General features: G+C 39.5%; 1 protein-coding gene across 1 annotated transcript; it reads left to right on the forward strand.

Moving 5' to 3' along the window:
* The first annotated feature begins 741 nt into the window (after positions 1 to 741).
* ZC3H15 (zinc finger CCCH-type containing 15) lies at positions 742 to 19,828 on the forward strand. Its single transcript, XM_044978440.1, has 10 exons — positions 742 to 983; positions 5,507 to 5,608; positions 9,958 to 10,069; positions 11,702 to 11,854; positions 13,117 to 13,208; positions 14,682 to 14,864; positions 15,743 to 15,889; positions 16,246 to 16,347; positions 16,643 to 16,769; positions 18,968 to 19,828. The coding sequence occupies exons 1-10, from the start codon at positions 906 to 908 to the stop codon at positions 19,156 to 19,158; spliced, it is 1,287 nt and encodes a 428-aa protein (XP_044834375.1). The 5' UTR covers positions 742 to 905; the 3' UTR covers positions 19,159 to 19,828.
* The last annotated feature ends 528 nt before the right edge of the window (positions 19,829 to 20,356 follow it).

Consider the following 20,356-nt stretch of genomic DNA (forward strand, 5'->3'; position numbering starts at 1 on the left):
ATTTAAGCTCTTTGCCCACATTCAAAACGCAGAACGGCCTATTACCATCCTTCATTCCCCAGCCTATCCAGGCCACATGCCTCACTGTTCAGCCTTGTCTCCATCCCCCTTTCCCTACATCGCCTTACGAATAGGGACCCTCTGTCTCTCTCTCTCCTTATATGTGGTTCTTCCGAAAGTCATTGCGGCAGCGGGTCTGGCTTTGGGGAGAGGCGTCAGGTACTTCACCTGGGAGCTGAATTTGCTGTAAACGCGCGTTACTGACTGAGGGGGACGGGGGCTGTATTTCAGACATGGCCGGCACAGCGCTCGGGGTCGGAGTCCTGCCCCGCCCTGCCCTGTTACAGGTGCTGCTGATTCACACACCTGGCTCCCAGACCAGGCCTCTTTGGGCCGGCGGTAGCTACACCCCAGCGCCCGCGCCAGGCGCCAGCTCCCGTGGGGGGTGGGGGGTGGGGGGGGAGCCAGCACACAAGGGAGGGCGGGGAAGGCACGGGCCGGGAACCTGCTCCTGCCGCCACGGGACCGGGCCCAGGGCTGAGAGCGCGAGGCTCTGTCCCGCCCCCGACCACTAACCGGTCCCTCAGCAGCGGGCGAGGGAGCCGGCACCGGTAACCTCGCCTCACCCCCGTCACGTGATGCCGGCCTCGCTGGGGGTTTTCGCTCGCGCGGGATTGTGGGAAATATTTTTGCACGCTCTTCCCCACCTCAGGTTGCGCGCGCAACCGCTTTCGTAGCGCGCCTCGGGGGAGCGGTCGTTGACGGCCTGTCGTAAACTGAATCCTTCCTTTGCTTTTTCATTGCTTGGCTGTGAGCTACGGCCCCTCGGTGCCCTGCGTGCTTTCCGGCCGCGGCGCTGAGCGGACCCGAGCGAGCGCGGACAGGGCCCCGCCCCCTTCCCCGAGATGCCCCCCAAGAAACCGCCGCCTGCGGCGGGGCCCAATAAGAAGGCGGACCAGAAAAAGAAGGAGAAGATCATCGAGGTGAGGGGCGGCGGCGGCGGGAGGAGCCGGGGTGGCCAGGCCCTGTGAGCCGCCTCGCAGTCGCGATGGGGCGAGGGGAGCGGAGCCGCAGCTCAGGGAGGCCATAACCGCCTCTCTCACGTCACGTCTCTGGTGTGTCCCCGCGTCGGCTCCGTATTCCGCCCGGCCCCTTTCCGGCCGGTCCGGCGCGCCCGTAGTCCCGTCGCTGCTCCTCGGCCCCGATCCAGCCCCCATCGCCCTTCTGCTCCCCCCTCTGCCGCCGCCGCCGCCAGCTCCTGCCCTTCCCGGGGTGAGGCGTCTCGTGCCCTTTCTTGATCCCACGTCCTCTGGGGGAGCCTTAAACCAGCAGCCTTAGAAGCGCAGCTGATCTCCCCCTTTCCTCTCCTGCCCCCGGGGAAATGGCACCGGGCGGCCACTTCGGGTGAAACAACTTTATGAAAATGTTTTTAAATCAACAAGCTTAAAAACAAAAGTGTAGATGCCGCCACCAGGTATGGAGGCGCCTCTGAAGGGACTTCGCCGCCCTTCCTCTCCCAAGGCACCAGCCGCATCTGTTAACGCATTGCTTGCCTGTCCGCGGCCCTTTAACTGCTCTTTTCATTGGATCCCGTAAATAGACATGGGTCGGTTATTTTCAGCCTGAAGATGGGTTGGTCAAAGTTTTTATTCTGATACATTAGAGCACAGGTGTTAGAAAGCTTGCAGGGCTCAGCTCTTTCAGATATACGTCTGCAATGCCAGTCAAATCGAATCACTCAGTATGTGGATCTCAGTGCAAATCATGGCCTATGGTCTCTTGTGTCAGGGCCTAACGTCAGCTGATGTCATAGCTACTGGGTAAATACTTATTTAGCAAATCTAGGCAGAATAAATTAAAGATTATCAGGTAGTAACATTTTGTGCTCTGTTGGTCCTTTAACAGTGGGTGTCATTCATAAAACTATTCTTGACTGTTAAGAGATTCAGTGTTTATAATTTTATTTAATAAAGCTTGTAACATTATACAGGCTTATTTGTCATTGGGATTCCTTGTGAGTGAATATCTTCTGAAATGCTGAAAATACGACTTTTTTGGGGAGAGGAAAGAGCGTAAATAGAAAACTAAATATCTAAGCAAACTGAGTGGAGATCAGTCAGGTACGTTAGATTTGGGACCTAGATACCTTAACAATTTTCCTTTTAAATATAATGCTACAAACTACCCTCAAACAATTGTTCTTTTTTATTACACTCCTTAAACTGCTTTAGATTTTAATCATTATCTTGGAGTGTTGGTTGCTGAATTAGTAATGTTCTAGCTGAACTCAGTTATAGGAGAGGTCTAGTCCACAAAGACTCTTATTTTGTAGTTGAAAAAACAGATAAGTTATCTTTGACATTTCAAATGAGATCACAAACATGATAGTACATGTAAAGTAATGGTGTATTTAAGGGACATTCATTATATAAAATGAGCCAATAATGCCACATGTGAATCAGTCTTCATTTTTCATAACTTAGGGCATGTCTCCACTACAAAATTAAATCTACGTAAGTTAAGTCAACATCCAAACTATGTTCCTTCTGTCAGCTGTGGGTCCTCACCAGGAGCCCTTCCACCAACTTAATTCTCTGGGGCATTGAGGGGCACTGACAACTGGAGCCCCCCACAGCAGGGCTGACAGCTGGAGCCCCACCACTGGGAAGCCCCAGCTATCAGGCCCATGTGGGGCTGACAGCCAATAGACGATATAAGTAACACAGTGTCTACACAGCTGTACCACTGCAAGAGTGCTTTGGTAGTCGCGTTATGCCAACGGGAGAGGACATAATAGCTACGACTGCTCGTTGAGCTGGTTTTATGTTGCCGGGAGAGCATCTCCCGCTGACATAGCACTGTGCACTCAATGCTCAGGGCTGTGTTTTGGTTTTTTTTACACCCTGAGTAACACAAGTTTTGCCCTATAAGGGCTAGTGTAGATATGGCCTAAGTTGATGTAGTAGGTGACTTACATCGGTGGGAGTGACATTTTAGTATAGATGCCTACAGAGTTAGGTCAGCATAAGCTGCTTTATGTCAACTGTTACTTTCTAGTGTAGACCAGGCCTTATATTTGTTGTATTTAAAAGCTATACATTCATTGCAAAGCAACAAATTATTAAAAATATACACTGAAAACTCACTAATCCATTATTGTTATTGATGGTTAATTAGTATGTAAAACTCTGTGAGCTTGAGTGCTGGAACTATTTTTTAGTGTTTTCAATAAAAAGTAACCAGTTTCTAATTTATTTAATTTTTGGTTATTTTGCTAGGTTTTTTTCTCTATTAACATTTCCCAAATTGAGTTAACCAAGATGTTATCATTGGGTGACTTTTTTTTTTTATTCCAGTGACTAGCAATAAAATATTTTTCTGCTTCTAATAAATAGAATTAAATCAAAGGCAAAGATAGGCTTTAAATAGAGGTTGCAGTCACAGAAAAATACATTGCCGCAGATAGGAGTGTAAAGGAAGTTGTCAGGTTTTATGTAAAACCTTCCATAAACAAACTGGAAATGTAGGGAGAATAATTGCTGCAGAGGAGCGTGAGCAGACACTTTTTGCCATGGAATGGGGGATACTCAGCAACTTTTTAGATTGAACACACACAATGCAGGTGTCTTTTCTTCAACAGGTGCTGTTACAATATGAAACTTTGTGAAATACTGCTTTAGCGGTATCTTACATTGGTCACAGGGAAGATGGGTGGGGAGAGGAACTACAGCAATGGAAAAGAAAACTGTTAAAAGAATGCAGGACAAGAAAGAATTATATGGATATTTTGCTGTTCTACAAAATCTTGGGGCACAAATATTCAGATAAATTGAAGACATTATGACTTAATTTGGAGGACCCTTTGATTCAGCACCTCTGGGGGAGGCAAGTGACAAACACACCTTGCCATAACAGAAAGCAGCAGTAAGGGGGAAATGCTTTTGGCTGGACACCCTAGGGCAACTGTTGGGCTTACAAAAATGCCATGGAATGGCATTCACCAAAAAAAAAAGAAAAGGCAGAACCTCCAAGTCCATTTTAAGGTCATATATGTAGTTTCTGACTTTTTCATAGCTTAGTGCATTTAACTGAGAAGCCTTTTTCTGCTGCCCAGAACTTGAAACTGGTGTTCCCAGAAAGTATTGTGTTTTAAGTACCCCTTTAGTCTATTTTCTGTTATATCATTCTCAATAGAATAGATCAGTGTTCCTCAATCCTGTGAACATTGTGGGCCATATATGCAGCTCTCTATATGTTTTATGGACCACCTCCACTATATATAAACACATGTAAGGCCCTGAGGCTGTCAGGGCCAGAATGTGTGCTGACTGGGCCGCAGCTGTGTGCTGATTGGGCCGCAAGTGGCCCGTGAGTTGAAAACCACTGGAATAGACATCATAGAATATCAGGGTTGGAAGGGACCTCAGGAGATCATCTAGTCCAACCCCCTGCTCAAAGCAGGACCAATTCCCAACTAAATCATCCCAGCCAGGGCTTTGTCAAGCCTGACCTTAAAAACCTCTAAGGAAGGAGATTCCACCACCTCCCTAGGTAACCCAGGCCAGTGCTTCACCACTCTCTTAGTGAAAAAGTTTTTCCTATCTTTCTTTCTTTCTTTTGTGTTACACATTGAACTTGGGAATAATATTGTTCCACAAGTCAAAGTTAAAGGTGTGTGTAATGCAAGATAACCTCTTTTAAATAAAAAGCCCTATAGGTTTTACAGATTTGTAAAGTTGACTCTAGTTACTACAGAAATCTCCAAAGGGAAAATAAAGGATTACGAGCTGTTTTGGAGCTGAGTCTCTAAATGACATGCAACTCACATGGTAAACTGAGCCTGACAGATGGAATGTAAGATTTTATTCTGTTCATTTTACTGTTGCTACATCATGTTATTGATGCCTGTTGGGATTGAGATATATTGTCGAGACAGATTATTTAATTTACCAAATCCTTGTTGAGATATCTTTATTTTATCGTTGTTTTTTGTTTTGTTTTATTCTTTTAATGCTGTCTCCATGCAGGCCTTCTATATTTAAATATAGACTTTTACCTCATTATTGATATTATGACCAGATTACATCATTCAAAAACTAAATAACACTTATTGAACTGGAAGTTACAGCCATAGGGCTTTTTAATTTGTTTTAATTAAATCTTTAAATACTCTTTTTGCTCTTTCTTGACTAACAAAGAATTAACTGTAATTTCTGAATTCTGTATGCTACCTTTGAGAATAACATAGCTTGTTTAAACTGAAAAAAATCTATTTTAATTTAAGAGCTAGTGTTTAATTTGATTTGAGACCTTCAATCTTTGCCCAATGCAAGACTAAATATTGCCCATTCTATTCCTCAGATCAAAGTAGCTTTGGGAAATCAAGGGTGGGAATGGTATTGATAAGTTGAAAGGAACAGTACATTTTTGTTGTAACTTACATTGAACTTTTCATAAAACTGTCCAGTAGCTGAAGCATCACTTATACAAATCTCTTCTAATTTAGGATAAAACATTTGGTCTAAAGAATAAGAAAGGAGCAAAACAGCAGAAGTTTATCAAGGCTGTGACTCATCAAGTTAAATTTGGTCAACAAAATCCAAGACAGGTAAGCACTTAATCTGTAATTATCTCTTATCAGTCATAATGTCTCATATAGACTTGTAATGAGATGTTGTTGAGGTAAGTTTTATTATTTACCTAATGTATTTTTGCTAGCACAATTTTAATTTATTCAGTTGGTTTAAATTTATTTTAAAAATAATAGCCATTTAATTGTCAGACACTAATTCTCTTTGTCGTTATTATTGTTAATGTTTATCTAGTTCAGGGGTCGGCAACCTGCAGCATGCGTGCCAGAGCCAATTTTTTTCCGGCCCCCGGCCAACAGCGGCTGAGCCGCTCAGCCCGCTTCCAGTTTGGGGTTCTGGCCACCAGCCCCTTGCCAGCTGGGGTCCTGGCCCTGGTCCCGCTCAGCTCGCTGCCGGCCTGGGTGAACGGAACCCCCAGCCATCAGCAGGCTGAGTGGGGCCGGCGGTCAGGACCCCGGCTGGCAGGAGCCAGTGGATGGAACCCCAGACCAGTAGCAGGCTGAGCCACTCAGCCCGCTGCCGGCCCCTTGCCAGCGACAGTCCCGGTTGCCGGCCCCGCTCAGCCTACTGCCAGCCGCGCTCACCTCGCTGCTGGTCTGAGGTTCCGGCTGCCTGGCCCCATGCCAGCCAGGGTCCCCACCACCGGCCCTGCTCAGCCCTCCTGCCGGCCTGGGGTACTGGCAACCAGCCCAGGGCTCTGCTCCTGGCCTGGTCGCAGCACTCTGCAGCCCTTATAAAAAATTACACTTCAATTAGCTTAAAAACATGAAAACTTAAAAACTTTGTATATTACAGTAATCATTAAAACATGTATAATGTTGATAAATACATAGGTTTGATGAAACAAAGTACTTGTACTTATGTGTCTGTGCTTAATTTGTGTTTTCGATGATTTACCTTCTAAAAAAATCTCGCATGTCTCGCACCCCCAGAAAGGGCATCTTGCACCCCCAGGGGGTGCATGTTCCCCTGGTTAAGAACCACTGCACTAAACTGATAAGATCTGCATTTTAATTTAATTTTAAATGAAGCTTCTTAAACATTTTTAAAACGTTGTTTACTTTACATACAACAACAGTTTAGTTATATAATATAGACTTAGAGAGCGAGACCTTCTAAAAACGTTAAAATGTATTACTGGCATGCAAAACCTTAAATTAGAGTGAATACATGAAGACTCAGCACACCACTTCTGAAATGTTGCCGACCCCTGATCTAGTTAAAGGATAACATAGTTCCAAATCTAGAAAAAAAATTAATACATATTTTTTATAAAACCTTTCAACTAGTGAAGATGTTTCCATATTTAAAAAGCTTTCCAGTAGTAACAGGATTAGCAAACATTCCTATGGAATGCTTTTAATCCAAACTTTGTATTATTGCACTAGTGTGTGAAAACCTGAAGGTAAATAACTACCACCTAATTATAAACAAAAGTGAAACTAAGGGCCCTTTTTTACCTATAGGGGTCAGGAAGGCACTCTTTTCCCTCCATTCCATTCTAACGGCTGAAGCATCAAAGGTGGCTAGGCAGTAATACTGGCTAGGCAGTGGAGGTTAAGTAGCAAATGTGTGGCAGTAATAGTGGATCACAAATTGAACATGAGGAAACAATGTGGTACAATTGTGAAGGCTAATATCATTCTGGATGTAATAATAGGGGTGTTTTAAGTAAGGCACAGAATGTAATTGTCCCGCTCTACTTACTGCAGATGAGTGACTCCCCCAACTGAAGCTTTTGTGTCCAGTTGGGAGAGTCACACTTTGAGAAATGTAGACAAACTGGAGAGTTCAGAGGAGAGCAACAAAAATGATAAAAGGTTTAAAAAAACTGACCTATGAGGAAGAGGGATTTTTGTTTTGTTTTGTTTTTTGTTTTTTTAAAAACACCTGGATATATTTAGTCTTGAGAAAAAAAGACCTGATAAGACTTCAGGTAAGTTAAGGGTTGTTATAAAGAGGATACTGATCAATTGTTCTCAGTGTCCACTGAAGGTAGGACAAGAAGTAGTGGGCTTAATCTCCAGCAGGGGAGATTTAGATTAGCTATTAGGAAAAACTTCCTAACAATAAGGGTTGTTAAGCACTGGAATAGACTTCCAAGGGAGGTATTTGGAGGTTTTTAAGAACAGGTTGGACAAACACCTGCTAGGTATGGTCTTGCCTCAGGAGAATGGTCTTGACCTCTTGAGGTCCCTTCCAGCCAGACATTTCTGTGGTTTTAGGCCACTGCTGGAGATGGAACACAGCATGGGAAGGTACGCTGCTATGTGATGGTACTGAGAATTCTTTTCTCAGGAGTCTGGGTGGATCTTACCCACAGGATCAGGGTCTAACTGATTGCCTTACGTGGGGTCAGAAAGGAATTTTTCCCAGGTCAGATTGTCAGACACCTTTGGTTTTTTGTCTTCTTTTGCAGCATGAGGCACAAGTCGCTAGCTAGGATCATCTGTAGAGCCCTGTGAAATTCTTTTTTGGTTCATGTCAGTTTCACAGCTGCCCAGGGCTGAATATCAATTGTAAAACTGACCAGACTCCTGTTGATTTCACTCAGTTGCTGCTTTTTCACAAAGCTGTGCGTGATAGAGAAGAATTCTCTCAACAAAAAATGGAAACTGGGCAAGGTATATCCTTGTATGTCTTACGGACTTGCGAGGTACATCATTGTATTAGGATTAGATGTTGAAACTTTTCTCCCCAAACAGCCAGGAAACCTAGAAGTCTGGAAAGAGAACTTTCAACATCTAATCCTAATACAGTGCTGTACCTCCCAAGGCCGTACCTCTGTGAATGACCCTCAAGAGTCAAGGACAGGCATGTCTTGAGGTACAAATGGAAGTGCTGTCGAGCTAAGAAATAACTTCAGCTCTAATCCTAGAGGTGTAATAAAGATACTCTAATAAGTGTGTAATTTCAAAGAGTAAATCATTAAACATATTGTTTTTTATTATAGTTGACAAGTGTGGAGGTGCCATTTCATCCATCAGATGCAAAGTAGGATTGAAATAGGCTTTTCTAGATTGAATGTTATTAGAAATCAAAATTGTAAAGATAATTTGTCATCTTTCTTAGGTTGACTGTTAGCCCAGGATCAATTTACCTTTATAACTATTTTGAAAGTTAGCTATCTCATGCATCATTTAGGGAAGAGGGGAACCTGGTTTTAATTCTGCATTGCATCAAATTATGCCTCTGCCTGGAAGTATTATTATAATGGTAGCATCCGGGCTGCAGAGCCTGAATGGCAATATACTGAAAAAAAGAGAATGACTCTTTCAAATGGGTGTTTACCATTGACTTCACTTCTGACTGGGCCATTATACACTATCATAATATAAATATTTATTACTGCTAATAATAATGGGAGCATAATTATATCCTTAAATAGTTAGGTATAAAGTCCAATTAACAACTCTGGGAGGAGAGTCAGGCGTACTAAAACTAATTAATTGTACATGCTATTTTCCCATGTCTTTGTTCTCTGCACAGGTCCAGGTATGGGGTATAAGTCTTTTTTCCTACCAGCTTAAGCAACAGTGACTGATGATGAGGGGACTTGATTTTTAAACTACTAGAAGGGAGAGGCAGGTTCACAATGTCTCCCTTGTAGTCATAGACCTAGTTTTCCCTTTCTACTTTATTCATTATCTCTTCCTCACACACAATTCAAATGAAACTAAGCTTTCCTGCCATATACACCGTCAGTTATTAACAGAACACTGTAATGCTGAAGAACTGCACACAATAAAATAAAAAATTGGCTAGATGATGTAATGAATAAGACTTTCAAAGGCAGACTTCGTGGCTGGCTGCTGCTGATACACATAAAAGGAAAGAATAAAACATATATTTTAGGGTTTTAATAGTAGAGTCTCTACGTTTGTGGGTCCTGGCCAAAAGTAACTGGGCTGAGTGTTGGCACTGGGTCTTTAATTCAGTTATTCCTCTACTGTGACAGCTTGTATTTGCTAGAGTCTTGCTGGAAGATGGCTGTCCTGTGCCAGCAATGACACTTATTTCCTGATTTCCTATTCCATAAATGTGGAACAAAAATAGAAAAGGGTCCTTCAATCATATATAGTATATCTTAGCCCTAGTAAAGAGTTAGCTGTTACTTTCTTTCCTCTCTTCGGTTTGAAATGTATTTTAGCTCTTCCTAACATTTGCTAGATAGTGCACCCTGGCCATTAATACAAGGAAATATTAGGAAAACAATAATGCTGACACCTCCTAAATCAGTGACTGTCGTTCTATATGACATATAATTAATATTGCATGCTATGTTATCTTTGAAGCTGTAGGGTACAGATTGTGAGTAATTCCATGGTTCTAAATATCCTTTACTTCAAATCTGGGATTATTATAGGCTGCTCAAGCTGAAGGTGACAAGAAATTAAAGAAAGATGATAAGAAGAAAGAATTACAGGAACTAAATGAACTCTTCAAACCTGTAGTTGCTGCCCAGAAAATTAGTAAAGGTAAACTAAGAGTAATGTAACATTTTAGTTTGTAGATAATTATATTGGTATTTTATGTAGTTCACATTAAAAAAGTATTTAAAATGTCAGTTTTCCTATCTATAAGCAAGCAGTTCTAACTTTTTTATTTTAATAATTCCATTCTGTGAACAAATAAAACTGACCTTTTAATGCCAACCATTGTGAGGTCATAATGTCATTCATCTGAGTACAGAAATCTGCACTTATTTCAATGGAGATTTCTTCATTAACATTGGCAGTCTGATTCTGTGCTGCATCCAGTTTTTACTAGGTACAGTAGAGTCGGGGTGGAGGGCTGTTAGAGCCAGTTGTAATTCCTCAATTCTCTCTGCCCTGGAGATTGCTAGAGTGTAGTGCCCTCACTCTAGCACTGTCCTTCCCTAAAACTGTCCCTGTGCCAGAGGCTGCAGTGAACTGGTTCTACAGGCTCCAGGCCAGTTGTGGGCCTTGCATATAGTTTTCGTTCTCTGTGTGCTGCCCCTTAGTGTTCAGTGGTGTCTCTTTCTTTGTAAAAGTATAACAGTTTGATTATTTTATTTATGTAAGTAAGGAACACTTTAAATTACCATTATCCCCATTTTACAGAATGGGGAAACAGTCATGGTTGTTGTGTCTTAGGCTAGATCTATACTACAAAGTTTTCTCAGCATAGCTGTGTCGGTCAGGGGTGTGAGAAAAACCACACCCCTTAGCTGACCTAGCTGTGCCAGCCAAAACCCCAGTGTACATGCAGCTATGCCAACAAGAGTGCTTCTGTTTGCATAGCTAACTTTGTTTGAGGAGCTGGTGGTAATATACCAGCAAGAAGAACTTCTTCTGTTGGCATATACTGCACCTGGACTAGGGGAATCTGCCAGTAGAGCTATAATGTAATGTGCCAATGTAACTATCAGCAGAGCTTGTATAGTGTAGACTAGCCCTTAGGTGTCAGATCAGATCATTGGCCAAATCAAACTGTTTTTGCCTGAAACCCACCCTAACCATAAACAGCACTGCCTCGTTAAGACTAAATCCTAGTAGTTTAATTGCTATAGTAATACATCCCATAGCAATGGTTCAGTGCCTGTGAAAATGATTGACATTTCCATTAACTATGTTGCACTGGAGCTAGATGGTTGCCACTGAAAATATCATGCCTTATGAATCAATATAGGAATTAAGTACAAGAAACTTGATTAACCCAGTTGATAGTTTTAAAGCGAATTTGATTCTTGAATTAGTACCTATTGTAGTAAACTAAGAGTAGGACACATGCGTTACTTCAGCCACACATTGGTGCCAGATTTTCTTAAATATAAAAATGCCTTTAAATTTGGACATTTAAAACAAACCTAACAACAAAGTAGGTATGAAGCATACAGTACATGAAAGACAGCAGCTTGGTAGTGGTACTGAAGTAGACTGAGAGACGTCAGTGATGGTAATTGTACTGTGAATAACTTCCAGGTTTTTTTAAATTAACTTTGAATTTCCATGCTCTATTGTTTGGTGTTTAAAAACTGAAATGTTGCGTTAATACTTTTTGAAAAAAAATTAGTAAATAATTTAAAATGCGACTTAAAATGTTTTGCCTGGAAAGAGTACTAAAATACTAAATTTCATATGACACAGGTGCAGATCCCAAATCAGTAGTTTGTGCTTTCTTCAAGCAAGGACAGTGCACCAAAGGAGATAAGTGCAAGTTTTCTCATGATTTGTCTTTGGAGAGAAAGTGTGAAAAACGAAGTGTTTACATTGATGCAAGAGATGAAGATCTTGAAAAAGGTATGTTTCTTCTGGAAAATAACTGCCAACATACTTTTCTGGTGCCAAAGTTGTAATGATAAGTTCATAAGCACTTTGGAGCAGGAATAGTCGTCTTGTTCTGTTTGTACAATGCTTAGCACAATCAGGTTGTGGCCTATGGCTGGGACTTCTAGGTGGTTGGTAATACAAATAATATTGAGCTGATTTAAAAAAGAAAAATCACTCAACTTCATATCTGTAAGAGAATTTTTTCTAGTCCATATTTTGATGGATTAGTATAATAAAGACAGTGTGCTCCAGGGCAGCAGTCCTTAAACTCTGGTGGTGTGGGGTATTTACAATACAGAGGTGGCAAGTCGTATAGAATTGGCTCCTTTTAGTTCCAATTGCTTCTAAAGATAGCCAGGCTTCAGAAAAAGCAAATGAACTGCAACTTATTAAGGTTTTTGCACATATGCTATTAGCCGTAGCATAATGTGTATGAACAGTATTTTAAATTCAGGTTGCTTGGGAAGCTTCTGTCTGTGGCTTCATTTCCCATCAGCACTGATCAGTTGAAAATAGAATGCTGTTTGGCTTTGCACTTTTGCTCAGCATGGGTTAGAGAGCTACACTAAGATAGGTCAATTTTCTTTTCCGATTGTCATGCACTAACATAATGTTGTGTGCCATTCCTGCTTGGTAATGTTTTAACCTTTTGACACACTGAAGTGGTGCACCAGGACCACACGTATGATTTCATTGTTTTTGTTAGTGTTCTAACCCTTCACAGCTTCTTTTCTTTAATGGCTGCTTTTTGTGCATCACCAAAGATGATAAAGAACTTCCTGCCTTGACTTATATCTGTCAGCCTCTCTTCTCCTGCTCATGTGTTTGTTAGAACTATTTTTCCCCCACCTCCTTCCTGGGCACCATCCCACCCACTGTTCCATGTTTCCTCCCCCACCCAATCCACTCAACACAGACATGGAATCTCAGATTCTATCTTTTTTTTGGAGGGGGGGGAGGGGGGGGGGACACATGAGGGACATGAGTTTATGTGGCAGAAGAGGTGTAAATTCTTTAAAATGCTCTCAAAGAATTTTTGATTTAAATAAAAGCATGTGAGGCTTTGAAAATCCTCTTTATTAAATCATAATTAAGAACCTTAACTTGACAGTATTGCTTTTCCTTTACTGCAATTAAACTGCAGAATCCAAAGCAGTTTGATTGTGAGGTTTGGCATTTTAGTTATAATTTGAGATGTAATTGAAACCCACTTTTTTACTATTTATATCTAGATACAATGGATAATTGGGATGAGAAAAAGCTGGAAGAGGTGGTGAACAAGAAGCATGGTGAGGCGGAAAAGAAAAAACCCAAAACTCAAATAGTATGTCCTTTTTCTTTAATTGAGTAACAGTAGTTATTAGCTATCATTAGAGAGAATTAAATTTGGAAAGGTATTGGATTTTTCTACTAGAATATCTTGAAATCTTTATTTGACTATTATAAAGACTTTTTGAGGATAAAGGTTGACTTGCATTATTCTATCATCTTGCCATATTTCTGAAATAAGCAAGGCTCTTTTATAATTATAAATATATAGTTGTCTTGCATCTTTGGGTATGAGAAGCATCTTTTTCTAAGATAAAAATGATTTCATAAACAGTATGAAGAGTAATCCTGGTACGTTATTGGATGTAATTTGACTACCCATTTTCAAGACGCAAGTGTTCATAGTTACATATGCCAATAGGATTACTTATGTGATTGATTCTCTTGCACATCTTACCTTTTTGATTGTGAACCTAAGATGCTAATAGATTTATAGATGGGAATGAAGAAATATTCTAACCATGAATGCCCTATCAGTGCATACAGTTTAATCTTTTCTGTAATGCTAAGTCTAAAAAAAATCACTAATTAGAAGGGATTTTCTAGTCCTTAGGGCTCCAAAACTATGGGATATTTTAAATTGGGACCTTAATTTGTATCTTAACTAGCATCAGTTTAAATCTTTAATATTTTATACCTTTGTGTTTTTCACTCTTTTAATTCCACATTTTTATCCATACAAACTAAAAATACAAGAAAATGGTGGTTGTATTCGTGCTATGTTATTTCACAATAACTAAATATTACTCATGACACAGTTGGAAGTGAAATGTGAAAGAACCGCTTGGGATCTATAGTAAAATTACTAAATTGCTTGTTAAAGTTGCCACATTCACAGCTCTGGCAACTGAAGTGCTCTATCTACAGATGGGTGTAGGACTGCAGCAAGAATGCATGCTGTCCCTTCAGTGTGCTTCAAAACTTGACCTGGAAAGGAGAACTTCCAAGGTTGAAAGGGTAGTAGAGTACAGTCTCCATTCTCATTACATTCTTGATGTATCAGTTTGAGACTGTCAAAAACATACAAAACCATAACCTCTTTTTAAATTTGGATACCTCTCAGTGAAGAACAGGACATAGACCTGACCAACTTGCGTTACACAGAGACACTGGATTTATACCACTAGACAATCAATCACCATTCCTTTGAGCCATCTGTTTCCCCAAATTTGGAAAACCTTAACAGAAAAAGCTGATGAAAACTTTAAATATAGTTTTTTATTTAAATAAGTTAATCAGTTGTACTCTTATGTCCATTGTTCTTTAGTCAAAATACATTCAAAAATATTTCTTCTTGGGACTTCTGTTTGAATGGTAGCTCAGAAATGTAATATGACAAGTGGTGAATTACTGACCATTGCTGTAATACTGTTCCTGAGTTAATGTGACAAACTCACTTTACCAGTGTATGTAGCTGGGGATGAGAAGGTAGGATTCAGAGGTAATAACCACTGTTTTTTTAATACAGGTCTGCAAGTATTTTCTTGATGCTATTGAAAACAACAAATATGGCTGGTTTTGGGTTTGTCCTGGTGGAGGAGACAACTGTATGTACCGCCATGCTCTCCCTCCTGGCTTTGTACTAAAAAAAGACAAAAAGAAGGAGGAAAAGGAAGATGAAGTTTCTTTAGAAGATCTAATAGAAAGAGAGGTAAGGTAATAGCTAACTCAGTCATTCAAGCCTGAATATTACATGGTTTAATTATTTTTTAACAAAGTCCTCTGAAAAGAGGTACATGTTCAAAATACTCTTCTAGCAACAGAGTAAATTGGTACTCACTGATGTTTGTATCCATTTGGGTGTTAGAGTGAAATATACTTAGTGATTCTTTGAAAATAATCAAGTCTTTCTTCTGAAACTGTTAATTTCTCCAGGTTATTCACCAGATAAGAATGCAAAGTAAAGTTTAGCTGAATATTTACCTCTAGAGGGCAGCAATGTTTTAGGTCAGAATTTTGACTTGTAGTACTGAAATTCAGCTTCTGCGAATAGTAGGCACTATTGAAGACTGGGTTTCTGTGTGTGTGTGTTTTTGTCTTAATGTGGTATACAAAATTAGGGAGTTGAAAAGATTGAAACCAGAAGAAAAATCTAGTGGCGTTTGTGGTTATTGTTTAAAAGGAACCTGAGGATTTTATTAATAACATCTTTTCAAAAGCCAAGACAAGTGTTGCCGTTGAAATTGACACCCTTAGTTCATACCATTTATATTTTAAGGATGCATATAACCATCATTTCTTAAATATTGCCGGGTTACATATAGTAGTAGAATAGATTTGGATGTAGCCAATTTAAACTTTTCTTTGATGAGTCAAACAATGTCAAATTTTAGTGCATGAATGCATGTTTATTAATAGTAAGTACGTCAAAAGAAAAATCTCATTAAGTATCTCTAATGTACAGAAAAATCTTAAGAGGGACTGATTTTAAGAGACAGTTTCTTAAGTTGTGAAGAAAAACTTGCCCTATTGTATTGTAGATAATTGTGTTCACAAAGATTGATTAAAGCTAATATCTTTATTGTACAGCGTGCTGCCTTAGGACCAAACATTACCAAAATCACCCTAGAGTCTTTTCTTGCATGGAAGAAAAGAAAAAGACAAGAAAAAATTGACAAGGCTGAACAAGATATGGAACGGAGGAAAGCTGATTTTAAAGCTGGCAAAGCACTGGTGGTATGTTCTCTACTCAGATACATTGCTATCTCGATATAATGCCACCCGATATAACACAAATTTGGATATAACGCGGTAAAGCGGTACTCAGGGGGCGGGGCTGCGCACTCAGGTGGATCAAAGCAAGTTCAATATAACACAGTTTCACCTATAACACGGTATGATTTTTTGGCTCCCAAGGACAGCGTTATATTGAGGTAGAGGTGTACTACTGCTTGTAAGAGGAAAGAGTGAAACACACTCTATAATGAGGTAGCTGGCCTGAAATTAAACTGTATTTTCTTTTATTCTCTTAATTGCAGTACAGATAATATTTATGTTGTTTGAACATGTCTTACTTGCTTCCCCATGGATAGATCAGTGGACGTGAAGTATTTGAGTTCCGGCCTGAGTTGGTTGATGCCGATGATGAAGAAGCAGACGACACTAATTATATTCAAGGATCAAGTGAAGATGAGGTAAAGAAGCAAGTATTAACTCTTTTTAACTACCTCATATTGCTGGTTACCGTTTACAATTTAGAGACTAACTTTTTGGGTTTGATAGGCTTCCATAAAAAAAGTTAATTATGATTAAATTTGAGAAGCTTGGCTAGTACTTAAATAGTAGGTGCCCCTTTTAGTTTGCTGTTACTTATACCGAACAAAATAAAACCTGCAGTAAGAAAAGTTGATGTCAAATGTAAAATTAACAAATCAGTTGCAGGAAAACAATGATTAATGCAAAAAAAACCCAAAACCCTTTGTTTTTCAGGTTGAAGATCTTGTGAGGATAAATGATGTAGACTTGAACCTGTATGTCCCAAAGGATGTAGATGAGACTGGTATTACTGTGGCTAGTCTTGAGCGATTCAGCACATACACTTCAGTGGAAAAAGATGGTAAGTTCACTGTTTAGGCATAACTAAGTTAACAGATACAGTACATTGAAGTAATGTTAAAGGTCTTTCCAATACCCAAATAGAGAGAGGCTCTGAAGAAACGTTTGATAGATTTGTATAGTGGTTATTGCCATAGTATCTTAATGCTGCTTCACATATAGTTATTCTGTATTTTCAGAACACAATATTTTCTAGTATAGGGGAAAGGAATTGCTGTAGGCAGATTGATTATTTTTTTAATGAAATAAATGCCCTGTGCTTTGTGACCTCTAGTTAATATTTACAGTCATTTCTACTACAGTATTTGTTTAACTTTTAAATCATTTCAAAATTACATCTTGACACTGGGAAAGGAAACACCTTTCTTTACACTTTCCTGTTTTAGAAAATAAGTGAATGAATGATGACTCCAAAATCTGTACATTTACCTTAAACTTGTTAGCTAACTTTTTAAGGCAAGTACTACATCTTACTATATATTTGTACAGCAGCTACCATATAAAAGCCTGATCCTGATTATACCTTTCTGGACTTATAATACAGCATTGAATAATAGTAATAACTAGGGCTGTCAAGCAATTAAAAAAATTAATCGTGATTAATCGCTCTGTTAAACAATAATAGAATATCATTTATTTATTGCAAGGTATTTACTTGCAAAGATATGCTAAACATTCATATGCCCCTTCATGCTTCAGCCACCATTCCAGAGGACATGCTTCCATGCTGATGACACTCATTTAAAAAAAAAACGCATTAATTAAATTTGGGCCCAAACTCCTGGGGGGACAATTGTATGTCTCCTGCTCTGTTTTACCTGCATTCTGCCATATATTTCATGATATAGCAGTCTCAGACGATGTCCCAGCACATATTGTTCATTTTAAAAACATTGTCACTGCAGATTTGACAAAACACAGAGAAGGTACCAATGTGAGATTTCTAAAGATAGCTACAGCACTCGACCCAAGGTTTAAGAAACTGAAGTGCCTTCCAAAATCTGAGAGGGACGAGATGTGGAGCATGTTTTCAGAAGTCTTAAAAGAGCAACACTCCAATGTGGAAACTACAGAACCCGAACCACCAAAAACAAAAACAAATTTCTGTTGGTGGCATCTGACTCAGATAATGAAAATCAACACGCATCGATCCACATTGCTTTGGATTGTTATTGAGCAGAACCTGTCATCAGCATGGACGCATGTCCCCTGGAATGGTGGTTGAAGCATGAAGGGATATATGAAACTTTAGCACATCTGGCTTGTAAATATCTTGCAGCACCAGCTACAACAGTGCCATGAGAACACCTGTTCTCTCTTTCAGGTGACATTGTAAACAGGGCTTTGGAGCTGTGCTCTGGCTCCACTCCAGCTCCAGGCAAAAACCTGCAGCTCCACTGCTCCGCACTCCAGCTCCGGGCTCCACTCCAAAGCCCTGATTGTAAACAAGAAGTGGGCAGCATTATCTCCTGGAAATGTAAACAAACTTGTTTGTCTGAGCGATTGGCTGAACAAGAAGTAGGACTGAGTGGACTTGCAGGCTCTGAAATTTTACATTGTTTTATTTTTGAGTACAGGTTGTTCTGTACATAATTCTACATTAGTAAGTTGAACTTTCATGATAAAGAGATTGCACTACAATACTTGTATTAGGTGAATTGAAAAATACTATTTACTTTTATCACTTTTTACAATGCAAATATTTGTAATAAAAATATATGCTTTGATTTCAATTACAACACAGAATACACTGTATATGAAAATGTAGAAAAACATCCAGAATAGTTAATAAATTTCAATTGGTATTCTGTTTATCAGTGCAATTTAAAACTGCAAATTAATTGCGTGAGTTAACTGCAATTAATCAGCAGCCCTAGTAATAACTTAATAGTATGAACCAGTTGGTGAGGACAGGAGTTGTAATAATCTTTTGCATTTACGCACATCTGTGTTCACTTTTAACTGTTAAAAACGCAGTCCTGCAAGCACACAAGTAGTCCTATTGAGTTCAGTGGGATGAATTGTATTAGTAGGTGCCGCATATGTAAGTCTTAGTTGAATATGGCCATATGGCAGTAGTGTATATTCTTCAAGCATGGAGCCTAGTTGGTGGGGAGAGAGAGAGTGAGAGTGTGAGAGAGAGTGACTGTAAGAATTGGTAACATTAATAGACATTGTAAGAATTGTTTTTATTTTCAGATAACAAATTAAGTGAAGCTTCAGGAGGTGGGATAGAGAATGGGGAGCAAAGTGATTTAGAAGAAAACGAGGCAGAAGGAGAACAGGAAAATGGAGTAATAGATGCAGTTCCTGTTGATGAAAATCTTTTTACTGGAGAGGACTTGGATGAACTAGAAGAAGAATTAAACACTCTTGATTTAGAAGAATGAACAAACAAATCAAATAAGAAAATTGAAGTCTACCTTACAAAGTGAAAACTGACTACATCATTTTTTCATCTAGAATTCTTAAACAGGATGTTTATGATTTCCCCAACTGATTCTGGAGGGCACATCAAAAACCAGAAGTACTTTCCTTCAGTTTCCTTACTCCACTCTTGACTACACCTCATAGTAAGATATTCAGAGTAGTTAATAATTGAATTGAGAGCTGTCATCGCAGAAAATGAGGTGTAATTTTCAACTAAAAGTAGGAAGCATAACTGAGTTAAGTGGATTTATTACTACCAGGTGCAGTATACAGTCAAAGTGAACAGCTTTTTCACCAGAACTGCATTTTTTAATAAGTAATTTTGAGTTGATTTAGAAACTGCCTAAAATATTCAAGCAATGTGCTCTAAATGGAGCAGATACAGATTCAGATGTTCATGCTCCAGTAGGTATTGATATGCTTTACTTCTTCAGCTGGATGCTAAAGATGCGGATTCATGAATTGATACAGCGTCAGCTATGGTGCCCTCTGTTTAAAATGTTTTAAACTTTCCCTCCACCTTTTGCCAACAAGGTTGTAAATAAAGACTGTCAACTTTAAAATCATTATGTTGACTTTTCTTTACATCAGTGTGAGACAAATTGTAAATAAAATATATTTTGTATGATATAGTGAGTAAATATGTTCCCTCTAGTCGTGATCCAGAAGTAAACTCATGGGTTTCAGCTAAAGGAGTGGCTAGTTACAGTTAGCCTTCAAGCCCTGGACCTCCATGCAGAAGAATTCTAAATGGCATATTATCTTTCATCTTTCCCTGCAATAAAACCGTAATAGAATTAATATGACAGGTTATACAGTTCACTCACCTGTTGTCGCATCTTATTCTTCCCTTGGCCATATTTGTACACTGTCTAGATTAGCAGCTTTTCACGGTGGGGATCTTCTCTTCGTATGTCTATAAAGCACTTAGCATATGTTTGGCACTATACAAATTATAAACCAGAATGTCTGCATCTCCAAAGGAAAACTTGGGAATGGGCATTGTCTTTGACCTCTAGAAGGCAGCATTTTCAGGCCTAGGTATAGGTCAATATGATGCTTTAAAAGTAAAGCTTACATAAAGTTTACATGACCTGTGAATAAGGAAATTGCCTCCATACCAATGATTCCTAATTTATAGTCTCCTGGAAAACCAAT

Source organism: Mauremys mutica, chromosome 10 (genome assembly GCF_020497125.1).
Source record: "Mauremys mutica isolate MM-2020 ecotype Southern chromosome 10, ASM2049712v1, whole genome shotgun sequence".
NCBI lineage: Eukaryota > Metazoa > Chordata > Testudines > Geoemydidae > Mauremys > Mauremys mutica.

Excerpts from the sequence above, each read along its gene's own strand:
- ZC3H15 (XM_044978440.1), top strand. The coding sequence starts at position 906 with ATGCCCCCCAAGAAACCGCCGCCTGCGGCGGGGCCCAATAAGAAGGCG. Across the intron at positions 13,209-14,681 it reads AAAAACCCAAAACTCAAATA|GTCTGCAAGTATTTTCTTGA; the intron begins GTATGTCCTTTT and ends TTTTTAATACAG. Across the intron at positions 16,348-16,642 it reads AAGGATCAAGTGAAGATGAG|GTTGAAGATCTTGTGAGGAT; the intron begins GTAAAGAAGCAA and ends TTTGTTTTTCAG.